The sequence below is a fragment of the Canis aureus genome, chromosome 3 (genome assembly GCF_053574225.1).
Source record: "Canis aureus isolate CA01 chromosome 3, VMU_Caureus_v.1.0, whole genome shotgun sequence".
Classification (NCBI taxonomy): domain Eukaryota; kingdom Metazoa; phylum Chordata; class Mammalia; order Carnivora; family Canidae; genus Canis; species Canis aureus.
Window position 1 is genome coordinate 58,859,996 of NC_135613.1, and position 26,919 is coordinate 58,886,914.

A 26,919-nucleotide genomic window follows, 5' to 3' on the forward strand; every position below is an offset into this window, starting at 1 on the left:
TCCACCCAGGAGGCTTGATTTTTTTTTTTTTTTTAAAGAGAATTAATAGTATATGCTAAAAATTGACAATTAATATAGTAGTTGTTTTCCTGATTGTAGAAATTACAAGCTCAGCATATAGCATTTAGAAAATATAGAATAATACAAAGAAAAGGCCCTGGGTCATTTGTAATTCAGCCACTGCTAATGTTTTATTGTTTCTCCTGTCAAGTATCTTTTCCACACCTCCTATTCATGCATATCAGAGTAATATTGAAACTAGACAGAAATTTGTGAGATGCTTAATATATTCTGGATTTTATACTTTGAAAATTGTTTTGTCCATCTATATCCTTTTAGTGCTCTAAAATTAAAACATGTAAAAGCAAAATTCCTAGGATACCTGGGTGTCTCAGTGGTTGGGCATCTGCCTTCAGCTCAGGGCGTGATTCCTGGGTCCTAGGATCGAGTCCAACATCAGGCTCCCTGCATGGAGCTTGCTTCTCCCTCTGCCTATGTCTGTGCCTCTCTCTGTATCTCTCATGAATAAATAAATAAAAATCTTTCAAAAAAGCAAAACCAAAATTCCTCCAAAAGAAAGTTAGTCTGTCCTGCTACTTTTGAAAGAGAAGATAAGAACTGAGAATCTGAATTTTTAAATGAGATGACATGGTCTTTTATGTAAAGGTAAGTTTAATTTTATGTTATGCAAACCATTTTGAAATAATAAATGGCATTCTGGGAACCCCAGAGGTAGGTGAAAATGAAGTGTCTGCCAGTTGTAACAAAACATCTGTTTTCATGAAACACATTTGAGGATCTTTGTACAGATGTCATTTGGCAGTAGAAAGAAGGGGATTTGTCTGTAAGAGTGCTTAGCAAAGCTTCTCCGCAGACGTGAATCAGTAGTCCCTTAGGTAGGACGTTAGGACAGCTGTTCATGGGTATCTGTCATTGTAAAATTGAGAATTTCCACGCATTTAAGCAGAAGACTCTTCTCCCAAACGTTCTGATTTCATAGCAGGTCACAATCACTTGGGGGAAGGTTGCTCAGATGGTGTTGCTCAGTACAGTAACTCACTGTGATACTATAACACTTTGATTTTAAGTGCCCTGTAGGAGATGCTTCTTCACACCACCTCACCTCTGTTACTTAGAAACAAAGAACTTAAGCATCAGTCTTGGAATAAAATAGGTGCCAGCGTTTATTGCTGGATGGAGAAAGGATGGCAAAGCTGTTGCTGCCCCCCTCCCCCCGCCCCTGCCAAGGTCTCATTGGTGAGGCTTGGGAGGTTTGTTCTTTTGTTCTTCTCTGGTCTTTGTTAACACTTCCGTCCTTATTCCCCTTCTCTCTCCTGCGTCAGTGGCCTCTCTCCAACTCTGTGAGCTACCCCTCACCTGTAAAAACTCAGAATTATCTGCTAGATGATCATTTATTCTTACTGTAGTACTGAAACCAGTCCATTTTGGTTATAAACGAGGCTGCTGCCTTGAGAAGGCCCTCAAACTGGTGAGCATATCAGGTATGTACCAAATACTGTGTGCAGTTCACTTAGCTTTCCTTTACCTGGGAAAATGCACACAGATACTCTGGCCCTCTGAACAAGAGCACTGTGTTTACTACATGGAACAGGAGACAGGGCACAGACAGTTCAGTGGATCTCCATTCAGGTCTTTTTTACCTCACAGCTCAGTGTTGTCAGTGCTGATTCTGCCCTTAGGATCAGAAAAGGGTTTCTGTGGGTGTTGCAGGACAGATGAAGCAATAGTAGGCTGCCAGGTTTCTGTGATGCTTTAGAGGTGAGCCTCATTTGTATGGAGATGTGCAGACACGGGAGTGGAAGGACTGTGCCACTTGCCTCCTTTCCCCCAGTCCCAGTGCTGCATCTCCTAGGCTAGGGTGTGGGTTGGCTTTGTGCTAGCAGGGACCTGGTTGCCTGTCTGACATAATGAGTGCCTTCTTATCAGTGCATGGGAGAGTCTTGTGGTGATGCTTGTAAGCAGACTTTTTGGACATCCATGGAGCTGATTTTTCTGTGTTAGTATACTCTATAATAAGTTAGGGACATGTGCATTGTACACTGTAGGTGTACTGTTAGTGTGCTTCAGGTGTAGTGGGGATGTACTGTGTGTATACCGTGGGTGTACTGTGTGTATACTGTGGGTGTACTGTGTGTATACCGTGTACATGCTATGGGTTTACTGTGTGAAATTCATTTGGCTCTATACATTTTCTAGGTGGACTTTCAAAAGTCAGTTTTATTGAGTGATAATGCACATACCGTACGGTTCAGCTTTGGGAGAATGTTTCAGACAAACTAATTTATTGAAGCATACACAGAGCCTCCTGCTTGAAGCTAATTTGAGGCCTCACTGGTGGCATTACAGAACTGTGCTGATAGGAATTGTACATATGTCCTGTACAGTTAAATATAAAAGGAGTGAATTTGACCTATTGTGTGTTTGATTTTGCCAGCACCTATGTATAATAAACCTGTGAGTTTCATGGAATTACTTATAAGGCAGTGGGGGGTTATGCTTAATGTGTTTATTTAGAGGTCATTTTGATTCTGACCAGAATGGTCAATGTGCTATATAATGCAATTCTTGTACTTTTAAAATATGGTAGGTCAGCTGTACTTATCCCTAACTCCTCTGTGTAACCTTGTATGTTAGTGTTATTGGACATAGACAGCCAGTACACAGATTACAGCTTTGGTTTGTTCACTTACGAATCTATTTGTCCTAATGACACCATTCATCATTAATATTCTCTTGCAGATGTGAGAAGAGTGTTATGTCTCTGGTGAACGTCAGGAACTGTATTCGCTTCTATCAGACCGCAGAGGAACTGAGTGCCAGCACTCTCATGAACTATTGTGCAGAAATTATTGCCAGTCACTGGGTGAGTGAGAGATTGAGGGGTGTGAGCAAAGCACCCTCACGGCTAGCCAGAGACCTGAGCTGAGGCCTGCTTCTTTGGAAAGTTACCTCTCGGCTCTTACTTGCATTAGATGACATTTGAGATTGCTGAGGCTCTAAACGTCTCATTCTGATTTCAGAATAGAGAGGTAGAGGTAGCTCAGGTCAAGAAACAGCTGCCTGTATGCTCTATCCACAGAAGCTGCCCGCAAGCCCGGGTCTTTCCACGTTCTCTGCGGTGTGTGGAGACCACACTCCACAAATGGTGGAGACCATTAAGTCTCGATTTGCTGTTCTGCGGAATTGTTTGTCTTAAAGAACAGTATTTGCATTTAAAAAAAAAATCATACCTAGTGCTGTGTTTTATAGCCGAGTTTTATAGCAAACTTTGGTACTTAACAACATTGTGAGAAAAGATGTCCAGAAGAATTGGATTGTAAAGAATCAAAACAGGTGTGGTGCTTTAGGATAGATAGAGATTTGCGGTAGTGAAGACCCTCTGACTGGGGGGGCCTCACCCCTGAAAGTTATGATTAGCTCTGCAGCTGCCATCTTTGTGGGGCTAATGACCCCATCGCCCGACAGAGGGCTCCTAGTGGCGTCCTTGCTGGGTGTCAGTGGTGCTTTACTGCCTCCGAAGGCACAGCAGGGCTGTTGTGGACAGCACAGGCTTGGTTCCTGGCTTTGTGTTCCTTCCTGTGCAAACCTGAGCAGGTTACTTCCCCCTTCCTGCTTCACCTTCTTTGTGCTGAGCCCTGCCTAGTAGGGCCAGACACGTTCTCAGGGGCTTCTTCATGAACATCTCTCGTTACTGTTGGTGTGTCGGATCTGCTCCCTTTTCACTGTCCTTCTGTCCTCAGGATGACCTGCGCAAGGAGGACTTCAGTAGCATGAGTGCTCAGCTGTTGTACAAAATGATCAAGTCCAAGACTGAGTACCCATTACATAAGGCGATCAAAGTAGAGAGAGAGGATGTGGTCTTCCTCTATCTAATTGAGATGGACTCACAGGTACTGTAACTGCTTTTTCCCAAAACCATACATGGCTTGTTTTTCTCTAAAATGTCCTCACTGCCCCTAAGCTGTCACCAGCACGGTCTTCTAAGGCACATCTGTCTACGCGTTGTTTGTTCAGGGCTGTCTGAGCTGTTTCCATTATGCTCCTCAAAATCCTTCTAGCTTCTGCCTGTTGGCCATTTCCAAAGCCACTTCCATGTGTTTAGGTCATTGTTGGAGTAGTACCCAGCTGCCAGGTACCAAATTCTGCTTTAGTTTTCTTTTGCTGCTATAAAAAAATTGTCACAAACCTAGTGGCTAAAAGCACATGTATTACCGTACAGTGTTGTAGGTTGGAAGTCCAGTGCAGCCATCACCTGTCCACAGTTCAGGTGTCGGCAGGCTGTGTTCTTTTCTGGAGGTTGTAGGAGAGAATCTGTTTACTGTTCATTTGGTGTGCAGGCAGAATTTACCTCTTTGTGGTTATAGGCCTAGTAACCCCATTTTCTTGCTGACTCTAGGCTGGGGGCCCTTTTTGGCTTCTGGAGGCCACCACTTCTTCCCTCTTCTGAGCCAAGGATGGCGTCTCAAATCCTTGTGTCACATCTCTCTGCTCTTCTGCTTCCGTCTGCTTCCCTCTTTTACTTTTAAGGACACATATGATTAGACAGATGGGTCCCTCCCAGATAATCCAGGATGTGTTCCCTCAAGGTCCTTAACCTTAATGACACCAGCAAAGTCCCTTATGTTGTGGATGGTGGCACATGTTCTGTAAGTTAGGACATGGACATCTTTAGGGGCTATTATTCTGCTGACTGCACTGCCCAGTGAAGAAATACAGTTGCTCTTGACATATGGGAACACAATGTGCTTTAGACTGGGTGTCCAGTACCCAGGGAGACATCACGTTGTGTCGGGAATTAGATATTAAGCCATAGTCTTTTATGAAAACGTTAGCTGTCTCCCTTTGGGCTCTGACCCTCTAACCTGGCCTTTGTGTTCCTATAGCACTATCTGCATTTCCCTTGTGGCCCTCATTGTCTTCCACGGTGTTGGTGTCTGCTCTGTGATCCCCATTAATTCTGTGTTCCCTGAAAGACATGTGTTCAAGGAGGCCTGAGAGAAGTTTGTGAATCCAGTGGCATTTGGAGAGTATACAATGTTCTAGCACTGTAATTTGGTATTTTTATAAAAAGATGATATATATAAGAGTCCAGCTGGGAGAGATTAAAATAAGTTGTATTATCTATTGGCTGGGTGCTAATTTACAGATATATCTCTGCAGCTCCCTGGGAAGCTGAATGAAGTGGACCATAATGGAGACCTTGCTTTAGATCTAGCCCTGTCACGACGACTAGAGAGTATTGCCACCACGCTGGTTAGCCACAAGGCTGATGTGGACATGGTAGACAAGAATGGCTGGAGCTTACTCCATAAAGGAATCCAAAGAGGTAAGAAGAAGCAGTATGTTTTGTATTTTTCTCTGCTGGCAATTTTACTTTAATCCAAGTAATTTTTGAAGATTCTCTGACCCTGTTGTACACATTCTACATTCTGTAAAGCTTTTTCTGTCTGCGCATGATGTAGAATCTGATCTAGGATGGGCTAGTGCCTGTGCCTGGTTTCTTTGGCTCTTCTGGGGTCAGCAGTGCCCCCAGAGGAAAGACCAGAGGGAGGTGTAAGCTGTGACTTGTAAGCAGTGGATGTGTATCACTTTCTTGAGGAATTGTGCCAGAAGGACTTTACATGTTTGGGGACTGTAAGAGAGGGAAAGTATCAAAACCATGCACGTTTAAACACATTCTCAGATTCAGAATTTTCACTTGTACAGGTTAGACTTCTGTCATGGCAAAGTGATAGTTTCATTTTGTTCTAGAAAGATTATTTGAAACTGTAGCTATGTTTTGATTATGTTGCTGTTAGTAGTGGGAAGAATATAGAAGTGATAAAATCAAAACACTTTAGGGTAGTCGGGGTGGCTCAGCAGTCTAGCGCTGCCTTTAGCCCAGGGCATGATCCTGGAGACCAGGGATCGAGTCCCACGTCAGGCTCCCTGCATGGAGCTTGCTTTGCCCTCTGCCTGTGCCTGTGTCTCTGCCTCTCTCTCTCTCTCTCTCTCTCTTTCTCTCTGGGAGTCTCTCAGGAATAAATAAATAAAATCTTTTTTTTAAAAAAAGAATTTTAATGTTAATTAACTTTTCAAGTGGAAAAATACTAATCTTTTCTGTTTGGTTTTTCCTGTGGCCTTATTAATTGGTAAGTCCTAAATGGATCCTGCTTGCCTCTGCTTTGCAGTCATCATTTCTGACAGAGTGAGAAGCTGTCCAGAGGCAGAGTTCCAGCATGAAATGACAGCTTTCAAAAAGGCCAAATCTTAATTCTGTAGAGGGTTAGATGACCTGATTGAAAGACTTAGCCATGGCCGCATTTTGTTCACATGTGGACCACAAAGACAGTGTACTGATTTCTGCCCATCTGAATCCTGTATATTCACCTTTCCAATTGTGTAGCTATCATTACTCTGCTCTGGTACTGTGCTGTTGTTACTGTGCTATTGCACTATCACTCTTACATTTACTGTCATTATTATACTGGCATCATTTATATTTTATCATTCACAAGTTTCTCCTAGTTGGTGGAATGTAGTTACTTCAAATATGGTCCTGTTGCAGCTGTGGCTTTGCTCTTTTTGGGCAAAGGTTTTAATACATATATCTTTCAAAGCCATGTGTTAGAGTGTGAAGCTTGCTGGCTGACACAGGGGAAAATGTTGCTCATCATCGGGAAGGAATTCCTTGGAGTGTGTCAGCGTTGAGAGCAGATGCATTTCCCAGGCGCCACTCTGCACTGTGCAGAGCTGTTGGGTACTTAGCGCACTGGGTGTGTGTGCAGTAGGGAAGGTTCCCACCACATGGGGAATTATTTTTCCCATACTCTGTGGTGTCTGGGATGTTTATTTTGGAAACAAATACACTGTTACTAAAAAAAAAAAAAAAAAATCTCAGAATTCTATTTCTTTCCTCTTAGGGAGTTTAAATTCTTATGTGTGATGAAAAAGCATCCTTGACGTGATATTAAATATTTTGGTGATTGCTTAGTTACGAGAATTGCCAAGAATTGGCAGTGCATCTTTGATGCTTATTTTCAGGCGACTTAATCTTCCACTCGGAATTGATCAGTTGCCTGCAAGCCTGTGCATTCTGGCACTGGTATCATCGTCCTGATTGCTGCCAGCTCTGGAGAGTAGCCCATGGCATGGTAGACTAAGCACTGGGGTCAGAGCTTGGGTGGGCTGGGGTTTGAACCCTGGCTCACCACGGAGTCAGGGGCCTTGAACAAGTCAGTCAGTTACTGCTGGGTCTCCTTTTCCTTATGTGCAGAGTAAGAATCCTTCCTGCTTTCCAGTGTTCCCAGCACTGGGACTGCCAGGTGGTAGGGTCAGCTCCAGGCTGCTGTGCCGTAACTAGCTTCAGTTCCCAGGGGGCTGCTTTCACGTTTCCTTCTTTAGGTTGAGCCGTCACTCTGTGGCCCTTCCTAAATGAGTAATGTACTTAATTTTAACTGTCAACCGTGCTTTTAAGTTCTTGATAATTTGAGCAAAGATCTTTGCTATCTGAGATGTGGGTCCAGTTCTGGATGCCCACTAGAATCTGTGCTGGGCAGTTCTGTGAAGAATGACATGGGCAGCCAGTGTCTCTGGACGAATCCTCTTCTTACAGGAGGCATACAGTGGCCAGAGGGTGGCCACCTCCAACTAGCTAGTCAGGGCAAGAAGGTGACTCCTTGCTGTTTACAAATATCTGGTGATCAGCATTGACCTTCTAATAATCATTGGTGGTTGACGGGTCTCATAAGCAGGTGCTCCTGTCTCATTCCTTGCAGTCTGTGCACAGATGGTGCCAGCACCTGGCGCAGCGTGAGGCCGGCTATGTTCATGGTGAATGTTACTGGGTTCCCTGAGTACAGCCCTGCTCAGGAAGCTGCACTAGAGGAGAGGTCATGTGTGGACTTGTTTTGATGTTGGTGGTGTTAGGGTTATGTTGATGTGGACAAGCCATTACAGTGATATCTTGTTTACCTGGTGGTGCCAGTGGATGGGGTTGATGAAGTAGCCAACTTTGAAGCACCAAATCGTTCGTTCGTTTGTTCATTCGTTCTCTTTCTTTTCTTTCTTCTTTTCTCCCTTTCCCTTTCCTCTATTCATGAGAGAGACAGAGAGAGGCAGAGAGACCCAGACAGAGGGAGAAGCAGGCACCTTGCAGGGAGCCCATTGCAGGACTCGATGTCAGGACCCCAGGATCACACCCTGAGCCGAAGGCAGATGCTCAACCACTGAGCCACCTAGGCGTCCCCAAACAGTTGTTATTGTAGCTGTGTTTGATGGAAATCTCTCCAGGATGTATTAGAAGTTTTCTTAGTGACAGAAACTTTATAAATGGTGCTTGGTATTTTCCATTCTCTCCCTTTGTTCTGCTCTTTGATGTCCACTGTCTTTTCCCTCTAGATTGTGTACCCATGGGCTAACTTTCTTTTAACGTAAAACACCCCGATTTTCAACTTCCAGTAATTCCTAAATAACTTTCTGTGTGGGGTGCATGTATTTGTGTGCATATATATATATATGCAAGTAATGTATATTTTTGTCTGGTTCATCTTCCATAGGTATAGTGTATTATAAGTTTTTCATAATGTAGTCTTATTTTAGGTTTACTGTGTTCTCTTAGTTTGGAGCATGGGCTGACCTTAAAGGTATGAAACCATATCCTAGCTCTCCATCATATACAGCAGGCTTTTTCATTTTAAGGCCCTCTGTCCCAACAGTCCTGGATTTCCTTTCCACTTCCAGAATGTAGGTGGCTTTCTCTGGGATATTTTATTCTGTTGCTAATGTTTGTACATATTCTCTCTTAGGTTGAATATCTGTGGGTGTTGTTCCTACAACACATCAGGGCCTATGGAGAAACTCACTATGTATATATGAATAGCAAAGGCCTGACCCAACCTAGCCCCCAATATGCATGTTGTTGTTTTCAGAGCTCTACCAATATTCTGGTGTACAGAAAGCTAATTTTTGATCTTTTGCATGTGATGTTGGTAAAGATCACACTTTCCCCCAGACCTCAGAAAAGAATTGGGGGCTGGTTAGAGAAATTTGAAGTTGCCTAAAATCATAATTGATTGGAATTAGAGCCAGTCTTTTGAAATGGGATCTCATAGCCTTGAGCAGCTGATCTGTTTTCTTCCCAAACATTTCCCTGGTGCCTGTTTTATATTAGACAGTGGCAGGTAGATAGGTATATCAGACATGGATCAATCAGCATCTGAGGGGCTTGTGGCAACCTGAGCATTTCCTTGCCCAAGCTGGCATTCTCTGGCAAGATGGTCCCTTAGAAGAAAGTACAGAGCAGATAGGAGGTATTGAAAACCAGAGGATTTTGAAATTCTATGTCCACTGAAGACCAGATGCAACCCATATAGTCAAATGAAAATGAGCACAGGAATACAGGGGGACTTGGGTGGCTCAGGCAGTTGAGCATCCAACTCTTGATTTTGGCTCAGGTCATGATCTTGGGGCTGTGGGATTGAGCCCCGTGTCAGGCTTCACACTCAGTGGGGCGTCTGTATGAGGATTCTCTCTCTCTCTCCCACTTTCTCTCCCCTTGCTCTCGTGTGCATGTGCGCACTCTCTCTCAAGTAAGTAAAATCTTAGAAAAAAATGAGCATAGGAATACAGATAATAGACTTGAGAACTTTGCCATTCCTGAAATCCTAAGCCCTATTCTGGATGTTCAGATTGCAGAACTATTGTTGAAGATGAACAATATTGCAAGATTATAAAAGAAAACTTGTTGTAGGTGTCTCTGAAAGGAGAAAATTGTCATGTGGAGATTGGGAATCAAAGGAGTGTACATCTATGGCACTAACAATTAGGGGCAGGTGAATGTGTCTGGATGCAAAGACAAAAACAGATCAACTACAGAAGCAACACTGTTGCCTATGATCTGCATAGCGAAGAAGTTCTATGGCACTTTCGGCAACCTGGCCTCCATCCATCCTAACACTGCCAGCAGGCTTAAGACATGTAGAAAGTCGACGGTCGTGAAACCAGCAGAGCAACAGTTGCGCTGCATTTGGGGGATCTTCCAGCTGAAGAAGGATGTGATTTATAAGAAATTTATTTTGTAAACCTTGGTGAAGTGGAGACAATTTACAGAAAGTACCTCTGAGTTTCAGCTGAACCCTTGGGACAACTTAGCAAAGTGCTGTGTCATGCCTGCTAGGGTTACACTTGGCCGGACAAGGGGAGGTTTGCTTTGGAAGACTTCCCTGCAGTGAGCTTGTCAGTACTACCTGGAGGTCCCCAGAAGAAACTTTTGCTTCCCCGCTCCGGCTAGACAGAATGCCTCAAAACAAGCATCATGGATTAGTAACTGGGTGATTGCTCTGTTGATAGTTCATTATCTTACGATGCATTGCTATTTTTGCCTTCTTTTCTTTTTTTTAATATTTTCTTAATTTATTAGAGAGAAAGCAGAGCAGGGACAGGGGTAGAGGGAGAAGCAGACTCCCCACTGAGCAGGGGACCCAACGTGGAACTTGATCCCAGGACCCCAAATGGAAGAGTTGCCTGGGTAGCTCAGTGGTTGAGCGTCTGCCTTGACTTAGGTCGTGATCCCTGGGTCCTGGGATTGAGTCCTGCATTGAGCTCTCCGCAGGGAGCCTGCTTCTCCCTCTGACTGTGTGTCTGCCTCTCTCTGTGTGTCTCTCAGGAATAAATAAATGAAATCTTTTTAAAAAGTTATAAATGGAATTAAATCCAAGGAGGATTAAACTTTAAGGAATCATCATAAATTTGATTGCTTAATTTCTATCATCTTCCAGGTTGACTTGACAAGCCTACTTGAACTGCTTTCCACAAGTATTTTTGATGTGAAATTGTCAGATTGCTTGGTTCTGAATTTAGCCATGTATTTTCAGAATTGTATCCCTTTGGTATCTTTATGTAAACTTAATTCTTGGCCTTTTGTCAGGATGTCAAGGTAGTTTGTGTTTCCTCATATAGAGCACTGAGTAGTCGAGGACAGCAGTCTCACCTGTTCAATTTACTGGATTTTATGTAAGTTATTCAGAATTAATTTGGTATTTGTAGGTAGCCCCAGGGAGACTCTTGCACCTCTAAGTGCTCCAAGAGTTAGGGCAATGGAGGGGACTTAGGAAAAAGCTTTGTTTTGACAACCACTTAATGCACCATGTGAAGTTTTTATAAAGAGTAGCGTGTACAGATTCTTTATTTAAATATTCAGTTGCAAACCTCTTGTTTTTTTAAAGATTTTATTCGTTTATTCATGAGAGACACTGAGAGAGAGGCAGAGACACAGGCAGAGGGAGAAGCAGGCTCCCTGCGGGGAGCCCGATGTGGGACTCGATCCCAGGACCTCGGGGTCACGCTCTGAGCTGAAGGCAGACGCTCAACCGCTGAACTACTCAGGTGTCCCATCAGTTGCAGACTTCTTGTTGAGACTGTTTTGTTTGTACGTAATAGAACATTAAAAAAATCTGTGAATCACAATAAATCAGACAGAATTGTCCCCTGAATAGGAACCTGTATGCAGGTGTGGCAGATTGGTGGTCTGGAAATGACAGAGGGACATCAGTTGTGTTGGAGAAGAATCTTGAAACTGCCTTTGAGGGCTGATGACCAGGAGAGGCCTCTAAGTGGAGAAGCCTGGTTTACTTAAATAGTGATGTTGAGGCGCAGGACAGGACATGTGACAACGGGTGATCAGAAACTGAATGAGGCCTTTGAGATTCAAGTATGTGACTTTGTTATCTTGATGATGAGTTTCCACTTCCAGGTGTCCCAGATGTTCTGCGAAGACATGCCCGATTCTCCCTCTTCTTTGTCCATAGTTACTGACTTTCCCAGGAAGCATTGGCCAGAAGAGCTTGCCCTGGTGTTGTTGTGGGTGACCATTTTTCTGTCATTTCTTTTCAAGGAGATCTCTTTGCTGCCACCTTCCTCATTAAGAATGGGGCACTTGTCAATGCTGCTACATTGGGTGCCCAGGAGACACCATTGCACCTTGTGGCATTGTACAGTTCGAAGAAACACTCAGCAGATGTGATGTCTGAGATGGCACAGATCGCAGAGGCTCTTCTGCAGGCCGGCGCCAATCCCAACATGCAGGACAGCAAGGGCAGGTAAGTGGGGTTAGATGGCTTGCTCTCAGTGCTGTTTCCAGAATGGTATTTTAGGGTGGCACATAACTAGTAGATTGGGGCTTGTTATTCAGTCTGATTTTCCCTGAGGTCACAGATAAAGGTTTGTCAGACCGATGAGAGGAGTGACTAAGCCCAGAGACATTTGGGGAAATCATTTCCGTGCTGGGAACTGAGGTCCATGGGTTTGTACGCAGTTTCTGTCTTGTTCAGGTGGTTACTGGTCCACCTTCTGCAAGGGAACTTTGTCTCAGCATCTTGGTCAGAGCTGGTGGGTGCTGTGAAGGGGTGCACACCGTCTCGGGCCATCTGCTGTGTTCCCGATTGGCTCTCCCCACGGCATCTCTGCAGCCTTTGCCTCTTCCCAGAAGTACCTTGTTAAGGATTCCTTGTGGTTTAGAGCTGAAAAGGCTGTGTATCTTTGGAGCAGCGGTGTGGGAGGCACAGAAGGGGACCACCAGCAAGGGGGACCAGCTCAGTGTTTTACACCCTAGAGAAACCTATCAAACTAAGAACAGAGCTCTGTGCAGTTGTCAGGATAGGGACATGGATGTGTGTGGAAGGATCTGCAATTGAGTGAGATGTGTCTCTGAACTCTCATTATCATGTGATAATTACTTTATTTCCCTAAGTAATTGCATCCTTTTTATCTTCTGTTGGATCTTTGACTTTCTCCTGCTGCAGCAGATGCTTGCCCCTGTGATGGGTGCTGGTGCAGGGTGGGGGGCCCCCTTCAAGGTGTGTGGGGGCTGGATACACACAGTGAAAAGCGCTCAGATGCTGCTTCCAGCAGTCCCTGCCTGTCGCCAGGCTGTTTGAGTGTACATGAGAGCTGTAGGAAGAGAAACATATGTTTTCACAATGGTGGGGGATATGTGGGGAAAACAAACTGCTGTTTAAGAATATGGAGACCTGGTGCAAGTCAGTATTCAACTGGAGAGCGTTTTATTATCTCTTCCTTTTGGTGGATCTTGTCCTTTGGACCACTGAGTAAACAGTGACATGATTTTGGAAAGCTGTTGGCCAGAGCACGCAGAGACACTGCTGCAGAGATGGGGTTTTCTTGTGGGTGACGACCCTGCCTCCTGCCCTGAGGAGTTCTGACCGATGTCACATGTCCTGTCCCTCTTCTCTTCCATCTGTAGGACTCCCTTACACCTGTGCATCATGGCCAGGAATGAATATGTGTTCAGTCAATTGCTGCAGTGCAAACGGTACGCACGTGGAGCAGTGAAAAAACAGTTGGGAGGGTGGGATTGTGAGTGAAAAATAATTCCTTTAAAATGTCTTTTAGTGTCATAAATTTTAATAAGTAAAAGTAAACTAAAAAACTGTCATTCAAAATGTGCATAAAGAGGCTGTTGGCAGTACAGTGTCTGAAGAGGGTTCTATTTGCTGTTCCTGCTGCTTCCTTATTTCAGGCTAGATTTAGAGTTGAAAGACCACGAGGGTAGCACTGCTCTGTGGCTTGCAGTGCAGTATGTCACCATGTCTCCTGACCACTCAGTGAACCCTTTTGAAGACCTCCCGGTGGTGAACGGGACTTCATTTGATGAAAACAGCTTTGCAGCCAGACTTATCCAGCGGGGCAGCAACACCAATGCCCCTGACACCGTAACAGGTAAAGTGTGGTCCCCCCAGAGCTGGTGCTTAGGTCTGGAGGGTAGGTCTGGAGGGCCGTGAAACATCACGTCTGCCTTTTTACCAAAAGGGTTAGAAATTGAATGGCATATTGTTTTGAGAATTAGTTTGTGCTTTTCAGTATAGTAAATTTCCAAGATTATGCTTTATGAAGTTTAGCCAGACTCTGAGTCTGTTAAGCAGGAACACTTATTTGGGGGCAGTGAGGTCCAGAACTCCTTTTACACTCTTAAAATGATATCTCAAAGATTTTGGTTTCGATAGTATAGCTGAGGTATTTAACTAATATTATTAGAAATTAAAACTGAGAAATTTTTAAAAGATGTATTAAATAACAAACCATTACATGTTTAGCATATATCATTTATTATGAAGGATAATATTCAAACAAAATTAGTTGGAAGAGTGACTGGTTTCTGGTATCTGCATCTGTATTCAGCCTTTTGAGATATGTTGTTTTGGTTAAAGTATGTGAGGAAAACATACTCTCACACCTATGTAGCCGGCAAAGGGGGGCACATTTCAGAGCCTTCTCAGATAATTGTGGATGTGTTTCTCTGATTCCACAGCAAGCAGAGTTGACCAAGTGATAGTTTAAAGTTAGTTGCAATATGGAATCTGAAACTGTACCAAAGAACTTTTCATACTCTTATATTGAAATCCAGGATTCATTTGTGCTTTGAATGGATCTTTTCTCCATACATGATTCTATAACATCACAACTTGATTATTTGAAAAATACTGGTTCACCGAGTTATGCAGATCTTCCAGATATTTGTGTATTTTAGAATCTTGTTTACTAATGTCACCATTGATCTTATCAGAAAAATCTGTTGATAAGCTGCCAAACTTGTAGTGTTTTTTTTTAACTTATTTTTTATTGGTGTTCAATTTGCCAACATATAGCATATATGCTATATACCCACCATCCCAGTGCTCATCCCATCAAGTGCCCCCCTCAGTGCCCATCACCCAGTCACCCCCACCCACCTCCCTTTCTACCACCCCTTGTTCGTTTCCCAGAGTTTGGAGTCTCTCATGTTCTGTCTCCCTTTCTGATATTTCCCACTCATTTTTTCTCCCTTCCCCTTTATTCCCTTTCACTATTTTTTATATTCCCCAAATGAATGAGACCATATAATGTTTGTCCTTCTCCGATTGACTTATTTCACTCAGCATAATACCCTCCAGTTCCATCCACGTCGAAGGAAATGGTGAGTATTTGTCATTTTTAATGGCTGAGTAATATTCCATTGTATACATTAGCTATTTTCTTTTTTCTTTTTTTTTAAGATTTTATTTATTTATTCATGAGAGACACATAGACACAGAGAGGCAGAGACATAGGCAGAGGGAGAAGGAGACTCCAGGCAGGGAGCCTGATGTGGCACTTGATCCTGGGACTGCAGGATCATGCCCTGAGCTGAAGGCAGTTGCTTAACTGCTGAGCCACCCAGGCGTCCCAAAGCCTTAGCTGTTTTCTAAGTGAATATCCTTTTTATTGGATTTTCCCCGTTACAAGTGAAATGTCACACAGAATTCTGGAAGGATAGGTACCCATTGAAATTTAGGAAATGTAGTAATTTTTACTGCTCTATTAAGGACTGTGCCTTTTTGGCTGGTGCAATGTGGTGCAGAGGAACACGGTAACTCCTGGTATGCTCTGGGGCCCCAGTTTGATCTGACATAAGTGCCACAGTCATCATAGCGGGACAAGTGAGCATCAGGAGGATAGTTTTGACCTCATGGACCCCCTGAAAGACACTCAGAAACCCCCAGGAATCTACTGACCACACTTTGAGAACCCTGTTTTCACATGGGTATTTCCTTGTTCTGACTAAATAAAATACAGAGGTATTTTAAGGAAGAACTCAGGATAATACATATAAAGTGTGGGTGGGTGCCACAGATGATGGGGATGGGCCAGAAGGAGGTGGATATTAAATAGCCCTTTCCTTGAAAGAAGTTAATGATTTAAGTAAAGAACAAATTCAGTCACCCCTCTGGTGACTTGAATGCTAAAGTCAGGGCACTCCACACCAGGGGGGTTGGGAAGACCTTCTGGAAATGAGATTGGTACTAAATTGCTCTGAATTTACAAAGGTATACTGGTCATTGGCCATAATTTATTCATTTCGAATATAATCATACTATACGAGGGCTGCAATATATAAGAACTTGGTTCTTTGATATTTAGGACTTGGATGCTAGCTACCTTCAGACCCATTCTTAAGAAAGTTTGACAGGTACCTGACAAGCATATGCATCCTTTCACTGTGGGCTGCACCACTATTCTTTTTTTTTTCTAAATTTATTTTTTATTGGTGTTCAATTTGCCAACATATAGAATAACACCCAGTGCTCATCCCATCAAGTGCCCCCCTCAGTGCCCGTCACCCAGTCACTCCCACCCCCCGCCCACCTCCCCTTCCACCACCCCTAGTTCTTTTCCCAGAGTTAGGAGTCTTTCATGTTCTGTCTCCCTTTCTGATATTTTCTACTTATTTTTTCTCCTTTCCCCTTTATTCCCTTTCACTATTTTTTGTATTCCCCAAATGAATGAGACCATATAATGTTTGTCCTTCTCCGATTGACTGACTTCACTCAGTATAATACCCTCCAGTTCCATCCACGTCGAAGCAAATGGTGGGTATTTGTCGTTTCTAATGGCTGAGGAATATTCCATTGTATACGTAAACCACGTCTTCTTTATCCATTCATCTTTCAATGGACACCGAGGCTCCTTCCACAGTTTGGCTATTGTGGACACTGCTGCTAGAAACATCGGGGTGCAGGTGTCCTGGCATTTCATTGCATCTGTATCTTTGGGGTAAATCCCCAGCATGCACCACTATTCTCTGCTTACGTCCATGCATCAGGTGTATTCGTCATGCTGTATACATCTTATAAGGTAACTTACTAATGTCTGGACTGCTTGATTTGTCAATTTGGGGGCGTATATTAACATTTTTCATTGTGAGTCTGAAGATTTGTCCACTGTCTTGCTAGTTCTGTGAGTTTTCCTTTATATACTTTGAGATTAGGTACAAGTTCAGGATTATTATTTTTTCCTTGTTCCAATTCTCCTTTTACATGGAATGGCCTTTGTCCACTGTCTCAGCCTTTCTGTCACGTCTTAGCAGTTGAAGGTTACCTTTGTTTGATTCGGAGGCCCATGTGCACGTCTTGTGTGTCCCAGGAGGACTGCAGGAGTGAAGATGGGACCCTCATTAGGGGTTTCTAAGTTATGGTGGCTCTCGGCCCCAGGTGGAATCCTGGTCTTTGAGGGAAAAGGAAAAACAGCATGAAAATAAAGCATTTGTCCCATTTCTTTTTTTCTTTTTTTTTTTAAATCTAAATTTTAGGGTGTTACCATACTGTGCAGTATCGGTTTCTAGAGTAGAATTCAGGGATTCATCACTTACATGCAGCACCCAGTGCTCATCACAAGTGCCCGCTTCATGCTCATCCCCTACCTCGCCCATCTCCCACGCATCTCCCTCCAGCCACCCTCAATGTGCTGTTAAGAGTCTTAAATGGTTTGTTTCCCTCTCTCCTTTTTCCCCTCCTTCCTCTGTGTTCATGTTTTCTTAATTCCATATGAGTGAAGTCTTATGGTATTTGTCTTCCTCTAACTGACTTACCTCACTCAGCACAATACACTGTAGCCCATCCAAGTCATTGCAAATGATAAGACTTCATCCTTTCTAATGGCTGAGTAATATTACATTGTGTGTGTGTGTGTGTGTGTGTGTGTGTGTGTGTGTGTATCCCACATCTTCTTAGTCATTCATCTGTCGAAGGACATTGAGGCTCCTCCCACAGTCTGGCTACTGTGGACATTGTTGCTGTGAACATTGAGGTGCAGGTGTCCCAGCGTTTCACTACATCTGTGCCTTTGGGGTAAATTCCCAAAAGTGCAATGGCTGGGTCGTAGGGTAGTTCTATTTGTAACTTTCTGAGGAACCTGCACACTGTTCTCCACAGTGGCTGCACCGCCTTTCATTCCCACCAACAGCTCACAAGGTCTCCCCTTTCTCCATGTCCTCGCCAACACCTGCTGTTTCCTGTACTGTTGGTTTTAACCATGTCCCATTTCTTCACCTATTTTTAGTCCTGGTATTTAATGTGAGTTTTCAAATAGCATAGCTGCAGCACATGAGATTTTGTGTTGATCCAAACAGGAAATGGATGTTAATAGGAAGGGAAACACTGCTTTGGGGCTAAAACCATTCCATGAGGGAAAGAAGAAATGTTTTTTTCCTAAGCTTTTTATTTAGAAAATAGTGGTAAGCAAAACATTTCTGCACCAAGAACAAACATTTAGGGTCTTAGGGATAAAATGTAAAGGGCATTTGCTGGTCGAACATCCCTTCTAGGTCCAGAGGTTCTCAGACAGTTGTCCTGTCCCCCGGACTTTTGGCAGCATCTGTATACATATTTGTTACAGCAAGGCTGGGGTGCTGTTTGCATCTAGTTGTTTTACAGGGTGCAGAACAGCCCCCTCACAACAGAGTCACTTGGCCCGGAAGGTCAGGAGCACCGCTGCTGAGAAAGCACGCTCTGACCCATCCTCGGCAGCAGACAGAACTCACCTCCAGTCTCGGGTGGCATCCAGTGGTGAACTCTAGGAGAACGAATGTCCTCTGACTCCCAGACCAAATCTCTTGTTCCACCTGGGCCCGTCCAGTGTCTGCGTCCACACACAGGACTCGGTGTGGGGTGTGGGCTGTCTGTTGGGATAGGTGGGCAAGGAGGTTTGTCGATGTACACGTGGGAACCGAGTGTGCTCACTGTCTCCAGGGAATTGCCTACTGCAGCGGGCAGCTGAGGCGGGGAACGAGGCAGCTGCTCTTTTCCTGGCAACCAGCGGTGCCCACGTCAATCACAGGAACAAGTGGGTAAGTGTGCCAGGGCGGCTGAGGAAGCGGAGTAGCTCTATGGGGAAAGGCAATGGTGCATATGTAGGAAAAAATAGCTTCTGTTTTCAATTTTTGTCCGGATGATGCATGTACTTGGTTAAAAAACCAGGCTGAAATGGATGTTTTGTTCCCAAATACTGGTTGGTTGGTTGATTCAGCAAGCGTTCCCTAAACATGTATGGCATATCGGCTCCTCACCTAGATGCTGGGGTCTGCCAGTCTCGTACACAGAACTTACTGCACTAGGATCTCCATCTTCTATGACGCTTGGTGTTTGCTGAATCTTTCCTGTGTGAGTGCTTGTTCAGCCTCAAGGTCGCTGCAGTGTTCAGGTCGAAGTGTGGCCTTGGGGCGAGGCTTCTCATTCTCATCTGCCCTTTGTGATTGTAAGCAAGTTACTGATCCTTTGTGAGCTTCAGTTTCCTTCTTTGCAAGATGGGGTTCACAGGGTGTGGCTTCAGGAAAAGGAAAGGGCACGTGTGAGTGCTTGTGAACATATGTATGGCCAGGCCGTCTGGTGCCGTGTGAAGTTGTCTTACCGCTGTTTTCATGGAGAGAGGCTGTGCTTGTCTTTAAGGTCATGTTTACTTTGAGCCTTTGTGCTAAGAGCTTTGAGGATGTTGGCTCTTAATTCTCAGAGTGGGCCTGGAAGGGGCATTCTCGACATCTCCAGATCCTGCATTTCGGGGCACAGAACGTTGAGGCTCCGAGAGGTGAGGTGGCTCGCCAGGGATGCAGCCTGCTCTCCCACCAAACAACGGCGTGTCCCTAAATGCACTGCTGGCTTTCTTGACTTTGATCGTTTTGTGTCTCTGTGTCTGTCTGTCTCTTGCGTTGCCAGTTTTGCCCACTGTTCGTTTCTGATACTATACAGACACACCTTGTCTCCAACTTTAGAAAAATCCTTCATGGAGGGCGCCTGGGGGTGGGGGAGTCAGCCAGTGAAGCCTCTGCTTTCAGCTCTGGTCATGATCTCAGGGTCCTGGGATTGAGCCTCATGTTGGGCTTCCTGCTCAGGAGAGCCTGCTTCTCCCTCTGCCCCTCCCTCCACTTGTTCTCTCTCTGTCTCTCTCTCAAATAAATAAAGTACCCTTCATGGAGCTCATGTTGTTTACCAGCTGTTCCTTCTCTGATGCCCTTTATAGCAAAACTGGGAGGACTCTGAGATGTGTGAGAAGAGACCAATTTTGAAGGCAAGTGGTTGATTTTGGAGAAGGGTCTGGAGTGCTGGTTGAGTTCTTTGGACTTCTCCTATGGCAAGAGAAGATCTATGTGAAGGGTTTTGAGTAGACAGGTGGTATGACCTTCTGAATTGAGAAAGCATACCGGGAAGCTGCCATATGGGTGCACTGTTGGGGTGGAGCCTGGAGCTGGTGGGTGTTCTCTAGGTCGGCAGAAGCTGTGCTGACCTGTTACTGAACGTGGACCCATGGGGACAGGCTTCAAAGGGTTTGCAGAATTATACTTGCAGCAGCTTAGGCTCTTAGAAGCAGGGGCAGGAGGGAGTGTGAGGCTGTTGGGTGCACCCATGAAGAGAAAGAGAATTGCCTGCAGGAAGAACTGCTGGGCAGTGAATTCGAGTTTGTGACTGTTGAGCAGGAACAGGTGGCGGGGACGTCAGCTGAGATAGTCGCATACTTGTAGGCTCTGGTGCGGGCCATGGGGGCCGGGGAGCATGCTTTGTGTGAATGTGGGTGTGGGGGTCTGGAGCAGAAGATGATCCCACAGAGGAGGACACTCTCAGCCCTCCACAGCATGACATGTGTTGGTGGGGAAGGGTGCAGTGGGGGGTCAGTGGGAGTCTGAGTCCTGTGACATGGTGACTAGCCGTGAGGCGTCCACAGACATACAGTACCTGAGCCCAGAAAACTGAGAGGTGACAATGTAAACATGTTAGTTAGAACCCAGCTGAGACAGTTCAAGTTTCCCTCCAGGAAAGGGAAATTTTTTTTTTAGGGAAAAAGACGTGGGATCTTGCTGAGTTTCACAAGGAGCCTTGTAGGGTCTTTGACTCTTTAAATGGATGAGGTCTAGCTTCCATAAGAATAAGGAGCAGAGCAGTGTGTTCTGTTTCCATCTGTTTGGGTGGAAAGATGCTGTGTGTGCATCTGTGTCCATGTCCTCTTCTGACTGTTCCGCCCTTGGAAGGATGCAGGAAGCTGGCACTGGGGTTTCCTCGGGTGGGGGAGCAGGAGAGGACATTGTCATTGTCTGTTCTTGTGCCTTTTGAACATTGAATCAAATATGTAGAGTACCAGTTTAAAATGTTTTTAATTTTGAGAGTGGAGGAAAGAGGACTTGATCAGAGACCCTGATGAGGTTGATGTGGGCCAGGCAGAGAGACCCGTGGGGGTGGGGGCCAACTCGTAGCCCCATCCCCACGGGGCCACGGTCCAGGCTCTGCCAGCCTCCCCGGGGCATATTTCTGTGGCACTTGGAGGTTGTCTGTGGTTTAATCGTTGAAGATGTTTAAGAAGATGATGGGACATGTAGATGAGGAGCCAGGGTGCTGGGAGGGCACTTGGGCCAACATTGAAGAAACCGGGCTGATAGCATAGGGATGGCAGGAATGGACTTGTAGGAGTTGGACAAGTCGTGGTCAGCTGGTGACAGGATGGGCTGAGGGCCGTGACTGCCCCTGGAGACCCGGGCTTGAGAATACAGGCGTCAGCCCTCTGTGACGGGCACTCCCATCCTGACGGTGCTCTGAGGTGGGCTGTTTGCTTCCGTTTAGGGAGAAACCCCGTTGCACACAGCCTGTCGGCACGGCCTGGCCAACCTCAGTGCAGAGCTCCTGCAGCAAGGCGCCAACCCGAACCTGCAGACCGAGGAGGCCCCGCCTTTGCCACGGGAGGCCGTATCCTCTGCCAGCTCAGTGGATGGTGTCTACCTACAGACGCCGCTGCACATGGCCATCGCCTATGATCACCCAGATGTGGTGTCTGTCATCTTGGAGCAGAAAGGTGGGTAGCTGGGGCCTCCCCACCCTGAGCTGTGAACGGTCATTCTGAGGAGTTAGTTACAGAGTTCACGTTCCTTCCATTGATGAGTTATCTTGCCCCCAGATCCTTTCAGGTCATACTAGGTCAGCATGTAGTCTGGCTCCTGACCACTATTCCCTGTGTACATGCTGAGGGCAAAGCCTGCCTACCGCACCTGTCAGGTGATGGGGTTAGAACCGTAGACGACTTCTCTCTCATGTTGGGTGTTTCCCAAAGCTCTGCCTCAGCGTGAACAGTACCCAAGGACCCTGCAGCCTCAGACCCCACTTGAGTGGGCGGTTCTCTCAGCAGCCTCAGTCTCCCTGGCACGCTGGTGGCTGGGGAACCGTGGGAGGAGCAGGGGGGCCCAGGGAGCCCCTGCCATGGGGAGGCCCACTTCCCTCAGAGAGTCCTCCCCAGGTTCTTCTCTTGCCTGTCTTGGAACCTGTCCTCCTCTTGCCTCTGTCCTGAGGAATGCCAGCATATTTCCTCCCTGTTCTTACGGAAGGAAGCAGGATTTCAGGTAGAATGCATCTTTCTCTGGGTCCTTCCTGGAGAGATAAGGTAGGAATTACATATTAGGAGAGCCCTGCCAGGCCATGGTTTTGACTCCATTTGTCTGCACTCCGATAATTATTATGTGTTTCCATAGTGGGTTTGTTTTCCTTTTGTGAAGACTCAGTATTTTAAGCTTTAAAAACTTTTATTATTCCCATAAGCTGTGCTCCAAAATGCCAGGTTTCTGGGCTTCCACTCTGCATGAGAAGATTTATGAACTCTCTCTGTACAGAGGGGATTGTATTGTAGCCAGTCAGTGAGTTGGAAACCAACTAGCTCTTAGCTCTGGAGTCCTTTAAATGTGGTCCAGGGGGTGGGGAAATCAAGTGTTTGTTTCCTTTAAAAATTTTAGCTAATGCTCTTCATGCCACCAACAACTTGCAAATCATTCCGGACTTCAGCCTCAAGGACTCCCGAGATCAGACCGTGCTGGGCCTGGCATTATGGACTGGTGAGGTGGTGCCAGAGGCTGCCGGGGGACAGGGAAGGTGTTGTCCAGAGGCTGCTGGGGTCTGCAGACCCGCCTCCGTCCAAAGGGTAGGGGAGCAGAGAGGGAGGGAAGCGTGCAGGGGCGGGGCTCATCGTTGGGTTTGGGTTAAGCCTGTGATACCTGGTGGAAAACTGCTGGCTTTGAGAAGTCGAGGGGGTGTGTTTGTTGCAGTGAGATGTTGAACAACGGGGGAAATATGGAGCATGCGTTGGTCAGGGCCTGTTTGTGTCCCAGGCATGCACACAATCGCAGCACAGCTGCTGGGCTCTGGGGCTTGCATCAACGACACCATGTCGGACGGGCAGACCCTGCTGCACATGGCCATGCAGCGGCAGGACAGCAAGAGCGCGCTCTTCCTCCTGGAGCACCAGGCAGATATCAATGTGAGGTAGGCGGGAGCAGCTCCCATCTGATGGAAAGCATGATGGTGGACTTGTGGGATGGTGAAAGGGAATCCTCAGGACCCGGGCTCAGTACTGCACGGAGGTCAGTGCAGGACCTGTCCAGAAGCACTTGTTTAGAAAAGGATTTCGTACATAATGAAGAACATTCTTGGGGGAAAAATATAGGGTTAAGTTTCTATTGTTTCTGTATTTTCAAGGAATTTATCTGCATCGTCAGGTGACCCTGAATGACTGGGGAGTGAGAGGAGGAGGAGTGTTTGGTCAAGGAGGCAGCGTGATGGCCTTTATTGAGGTGCTGTCGGAAGCAGTTGTGCCTGAGGGGTTCCCACACGCTGGGGTGTTGGTCCATTATCTTCTGGGTGCAGTAGGATGGCTCGGCGATAGTTCCCAAAAAGGCAGAAGGGATAGATTCTACTGACAGGTTAAACTGCTCCGAAAGAATATTGATCAGTGTGCGTGAAGTGTGTTTGAAGGATACAGTGGGTTCTGGCCTTGAATGCCTGGGGTGGACGCATTACCATTTGGCTCCAGTTACAAATGTTGGTTTTGGGGTCAATGTCCTCACAGGACTCAGGATGGGGAGACAGCTCTTCAGCTGGCCATCAGGAACCAGCTTCCGCTCGTAGTAGATGCCATATGCACCCGAGGAGCAGACATGTCTGTGCCAGATGAGAAGGGGAACCCCCCGCTGTGGCTCGCCTTGGCAAACAACCTGGAGGACATTGCATCCACCCTGGTGAGCAAGCTCAGCCTCAGCCTCTGTTTACACGTGGGGATAGATTGTCACCTACAGAGTAACCACCAGGACAAGAGATCCACTGAGCAGCAAGTTGGGGCCAGGATGAGCTGTTGAAAGTCTTGTTCAAGAAACTTGCAGTTCAACATAACCTTGGCCAACACTTTGTTTTAGGCTGTTTTTATCAACACTGTCAAGAAGCGGAAGAGCCAAGGTACCTCCTCGGGAGTCCTCTCCTGAGGGTGTGCTCGGGTAAAGGCTGCCCTCACCATTAACATGGTGATAAGTCCCCCGATCCCTGGTTTGTCTTTCTTACCCAGGGGGTCCTCATTCAGCTTTCTGAAATGCCTGGAATGGGACGAGAAGTGCTATGCAGCTGGGGGTCTTACCCAGGGGGCATTGAGATGAACTGTGAGTTTCAGGTGTGTCGCTGAGGCCAGAGGAGTGTGTGTGTTTTCTGTCCCTCCTGGAACACGGCTCCCAGGGTGATGATTAGCGTATTCTTGTATTTCTCAAAGCAACCCCACAGCATCTGGCACAGAGCACATTCTAATCAGTGTATGTACCAATCACAGGAATTAGCAGTTGATTATCAGCTGTATCTCACCTGAAAGAATGAACCTAATGGTGTCACGTAGAGCTCAGAGGTGGTAATAAAATGTGTGACTTTGCTGTGCAGTGTTGTGAGTAACCTGTTTTCCACAGGTCCGACATGGTTGTGATGCCACGTTCTGGGGCCCAGGGCCCAGTGGGTGTCTGCAGACGCTCCTGCACAGGGCCATTGATGAAAACAATGAGTCTACCGCCTGCTTTCTTATTCGCAGGTCTGAGAACCCTACGTGTCTCTTTGTGTCTTCTTCAGCGATAGGCCTGGCATGGCTCGGCTGGTCAGAGGGGTCCCCAGTTACAGTTGTTGGAGGGTCACTGTTCTATGAAGTCACCACTTAAGGCACTTCACCCAATTCTGAGGAGAAAGGCTTGGGTGCCCAAACGTCAGAGTCCAGAAGCTGAGCCAGTTTCCTGCCCTGGGGGCCGTAGAGGCTCCGGTAGTCCAGTCAGACCAGTTCACCCCGTGCAGCCAGGAGGTTGTGGTGGAGGAAGCCAGGTGGTCCCTGTGCGGGTCCCCCCCCGCCCCCCACCATCTCCCCAGCAGGCCCACGTCACACTCAGGGGCAGATACATGGGAGGAGCCTTTAGAGCAGTGGTTCTCAAGTGATAAATGCATACAGATCCCTTGGGGGACCTTGAAGAGTTCTGATGCCCAGGTCGCCCCCAAGACCAAGAAGAAGCAATGGGAGTGGGGCCCAGACATCAGTATTTGACACCAAGGTGGCAGCAGTTTCTGTGTTGGATGAGACTGCTACTATGCGTTCATCTGCATGCCTCTGGCTGGGTTGGAAGCCTGGCTCTTAGAGCACACCTTTCGTTTCCCCCTTGATTTCAGTGGCTGCGACGTGAACAGTCCCAGGCAACCTGGTGCTAATGGAGAAGGGGAGGAGGAGGCCAGAGATGGGCAGACCCCCTTGCATTTGGCAGCCTCCTGGGGGCTGGAAGAGACGGTACAGTGTCTTCTGGAATTTGGTGCCAATGTCAACACGCAGGTACGGAGAGTTTCTCTTTCCAGGAGAGAGATGGTAATAAACCAGGTGTGTTTGTGTTTCGGGGTCACTGGAGCTTGGGGTGATGGCAGCTGCTCTTTTCTTCTCTGGGCTTGGCCTCTTTAAGAGCTGATTTCAAACACAGGGTGGCAATACTGGTTCTCAGAACCAAATTTGGTTTGAAAGTGATCCCCTTCATATTTTTCCTGAGTTTGTTCTTTCATCTGGACATGGAAATCATGTCTTGTCCCTGCAGGATGCAGAAGGAAGAGCACCGGTCCACGTGGCCATCAGCAACCAGCACAGCGTCATCATTCAGTTGTTGATCTCCCACCCTGGAATCCACTTGAGTGTCCGCGACAGACAGGGCCTGACCCCTTTTGCCTGTGCCATGACATACAAGAACAACCGAGCAGCGGAGGCCATCCTCCAGCGGGAGTCTGGGGCTGCTGAGCAGGTGAGGGACCCGCACCCAGCTTCCTGCACCTGCCCATGCTTGGTGGAGCCCATTATGTGGAGATTAAAAAGGTGGCCATCACCAAACAGATCTCTTGGACATGATGATGTCTTTGTGGAAATTAGACTCCCCTTTCTTGAAGTCTGGCCATTCAGGTGAACTGTGGGTACCAGCTGAGATCTGGCTCCCCTGTCCTGCGTCAGCCCACAGTGGTGCCAACCGGGGGGCCCTTTGAGGAGGAATCCTGTGGCCTGCATACGTGGTATCACTGGTGTCTCTGTGTGCTTTTGCTTGGTCTAACTGCCCTGGTTATGAGGGTCCTGAAGAGATGTGACTTGAGCTGGAGGGGCTTGTGGTGTGATGTTGGAGCCGCTCTCTGGGGGACAGTTTGTGAGGAGCTGTCATCATCCAGTGTAGCAGGCTCAGGCCTGTCCTCTGGATCTTGAGCAGTTGCTCAGCATGGCTGGGAGGCACTGCCCTGTGGGACAGAGCGGGTGGGAAGTACCAGCCACAGCCACTCCCAGGGGGACTGGGGTCCCCTTCCCACCCCTAGAGCCCTGTCAAGGTCCAGGAGTAGCCACTGATGACTGTGACCTGGAGACTTGGCATCTGAACACAGTGCCATCCTGACACAGTTGGGGACTGTCACTTGGTGTTTCAGTGTTTGTGCGTGAGCGAGTGGTGTGGGTGCTGGCCTCTGCCCCACTCAGCTGCTGTTGTGTGTTCATGAAGGGGAGCCCCTCACCTGTCCTCACATGCAGTGTGACGTGGGCACAGTGGACCAGAGTCCTTTGCAGAAACAGCAGTGTGTCTGTGCTCATGCGCGTGGGGGCTGTGATTGTGGCATGTTGCTGTGCCTACTTCTCACCGACATGACCGCCCTCATAAGGACAGTTTGTGCTTTGGCCCAAGTGAGCTTTCACCTGCTCTGTGTCAGCAGAGCAGTCTGTGGCACGTGGGGGCTGCTTGCCTGGAGGGTGGTGTTATGCTATAGCTTGATGAGAGAGCAGACTTCC

At 46.7% G+C, this 26,919-nt stretch overlaps 1 protein-coding gene across 8 annotated transcripts in view; it reads left to right on the forward strand.

Annotated features, from left to right (window-relative positions):
• The window catches only part of ANKFY1 (ankyrin repeat and FYVE domain containing 1), an 81,563-nt gene that overhangs the window by 43,139 nt on the left and 11,505 nt on the right, over positions 1-26,919 (forward strand). For all 8 annotated transcript variants that reach the window (XM_077893196.1, XM_077893198.1, XM_077893199.1 and 5 more), the window contains 14 exons: positions 2,761-2,884; positions 3,762-3,911; positions 5,182-5,347; positions 11,894-12,098; positions 13,262-13,330; positions 13,538-13,737; positions 18,561-18,658; positions 21,414-21,642; positions 22,571-22,669; positions 22,943-23,096; positions 23,680-23,848; positions 24,554-24,672; positions 25,293-25,449; positions 25,703-25,903. In XM_077893196.1, the coding sequence (XP_077749322.1) occupies positions 2,761-2,884; positions 3,762-3,911; positions 5,182-5,347; positions 11,894-12,098; positions 13,262-13,330; positions 13,538-13,737; positions 18,561-18,658; positions 21,414-21,642; positions 22,571-22,669; positions 22,943-23,096; positions 23,680-23,848; positions 24,554-24,672; positions 25,293-25,449; positions 25,703-25,903 (2,140 nt within the window). The remainder of the gene's footprint in view (positions 1-2,760; positions 2,885-3,761; positions 3,912-5,181; positions 5,348-11,893; positions 12,099-13,261; positions 13,331-13,537; positions 13,738-18,560; positions 18,659-21,413; positions 21,643-22,570; positions 22,670-22,942; positions 23,097-23,679; positions 23,849-24,553; positions 24,673-25,292; positions 25,450-25,702; positions 25,904-26,919) is intronic.